The sequence below is a fragment of the Lipotes vexillifer genome, unplaced genomic scaffold (assembly GCF_000442215.2).
Source record: "Lipotes vexillifer unplaced genomic scaffold, Lipotes_vexillifer_v1.1 scaffold1361, whole genome shotgun sequence".
Classification (NCBI taxonomy): domain Eukaryota; kingdom Metazoa; phylum Chordata; class Mammalia; order Artiodactyla; family Lipotidae; genus Lipotes; species Lipotes vexillifer.
Window position 1 is genome coordinate 812,824 of NW_006788723.1, and position 1,315 is coordinate 814,138.

Here is a 1,315-nt window from a genome sequence, read left to right on the forward strand (position 1 = left end):
CCCCTCCCCCTCCAATTGCTTCTCCTCCTTTTAGTATTTTCTGCAGGTGTCTGAGGAACCACAGGCAGCACCATAGTAAAGACTCATCCTTGTGGTCCTCAGCTTCAGGATTCAGTCTATGTCCAAAGATACACTGTCCCAAAGTGGGAACTGCCTATAAGTTCACTAAGTTTTTACTGACTTGTACCTTCTATCAGTGATTTTTTTTTTCTTCCCTTCTTGGCAGCCTTCACGTCAAGCGCAGAAGACTCTGTGTCAGCTTGCACAATCACGTTATTAAGCAGTGGATGAAAGAACAGGCAGCCAAGAAAGATGCTAAAGGCAACATTTGCCATAAGAAGAAACACCACAGCAGGAGGAACAATAAAGGGGCACATCAAGGGAGGCATCAAACACATGGCCATAAAACTCCTTATTAGAGAGAGTACAGATGAAGCTACACAGATGAGTCCTGAGTGAACTTGGCCACGTCTGGCTATAAATATATCATGTGAATGTTCCAACAGGGAACAGGGCAAAGCAAAAGATATTTTTTTAAAGGAACAATTATACAGACGCAAATGTAGCCAATAATATACTCAACTGAAAAATGAAGAGAGAATCCTTATCTTCACATAATATTTTAAGCGCAGCATACAAATTGAATTTCTCCAACCTTTTTATTATGATGTTTTCCAAACCTACAGAGAAGTGGAAAGAATGGTACCGCGAACATCTGTATGCCTTTACCTAGATTAATCCTTGGTAATATTCTGTCACATTTGTTTTGTTCTCTCTCCTCTCTCCTCGTACATGCATATATAAAACATTATATACATAAAGATATAATTTTTTTGGCTGAACCGTTAACCATTTGAAAATAAGTTACAAACATCATGACACTTCATTCCTAAACTTTTTTTAGTGTTACAACTTGGCATCCCTCAAGAATAAAGACATTCTCTATATAATCGCATAATCAGCTTTATACCTAGCAACAATTTCATCATATATATGATATAATATATATGTTCAGATTCCACATTCAAATTTTTCCAAGTGTCTCCAGAGCATAGATTTTTTTCAACCAATTAATCAAGGTTCACATATTGCAATTGTTATATTTCTTTTTTTGGGGAATTTTTGAATTTTATTTATTTTTTTATACAGCAGGTTCTTCTTAGTTATCCATTTTATACATATTAGTGTATATATGTCAATCCCAATCTCCCAGTTCATCCCACCACCACCCACCACCCACCCCGAACCGGTTCAATTGTACCATTTTTCTAAGTTCCACATATATGCGTTAATACATGATATTTATTTTTCTCTT

At 36.3% G+C, this 1,315-nt stretch overlaps 1 protein-coding gene across 1 annotated transcript in view; it reads left to right on the forward strand.

Moving 5' to 3' along the window:
- CCL28 (C-C motif chemokine ligand 28) overlaps window positions 1–946 on the forward strand; it is a 22,917-nt gene extending 21,971 nt beyond the window's left edge. Inside the window, exon 3 of the mRNA XM_007461747.1 lies at window positions 227–946. Within this exon, the coding sequence (XP_007461809.1) occupies window positions 227–419 (193 nt within the window). The 3' untranslated portion in view covers window positions 420–946. The remainder of the gene's footprint in view (window positions 1–226) is intronic.
- Window positions 947–1,315: the final 369 nt, after the last annotated feature.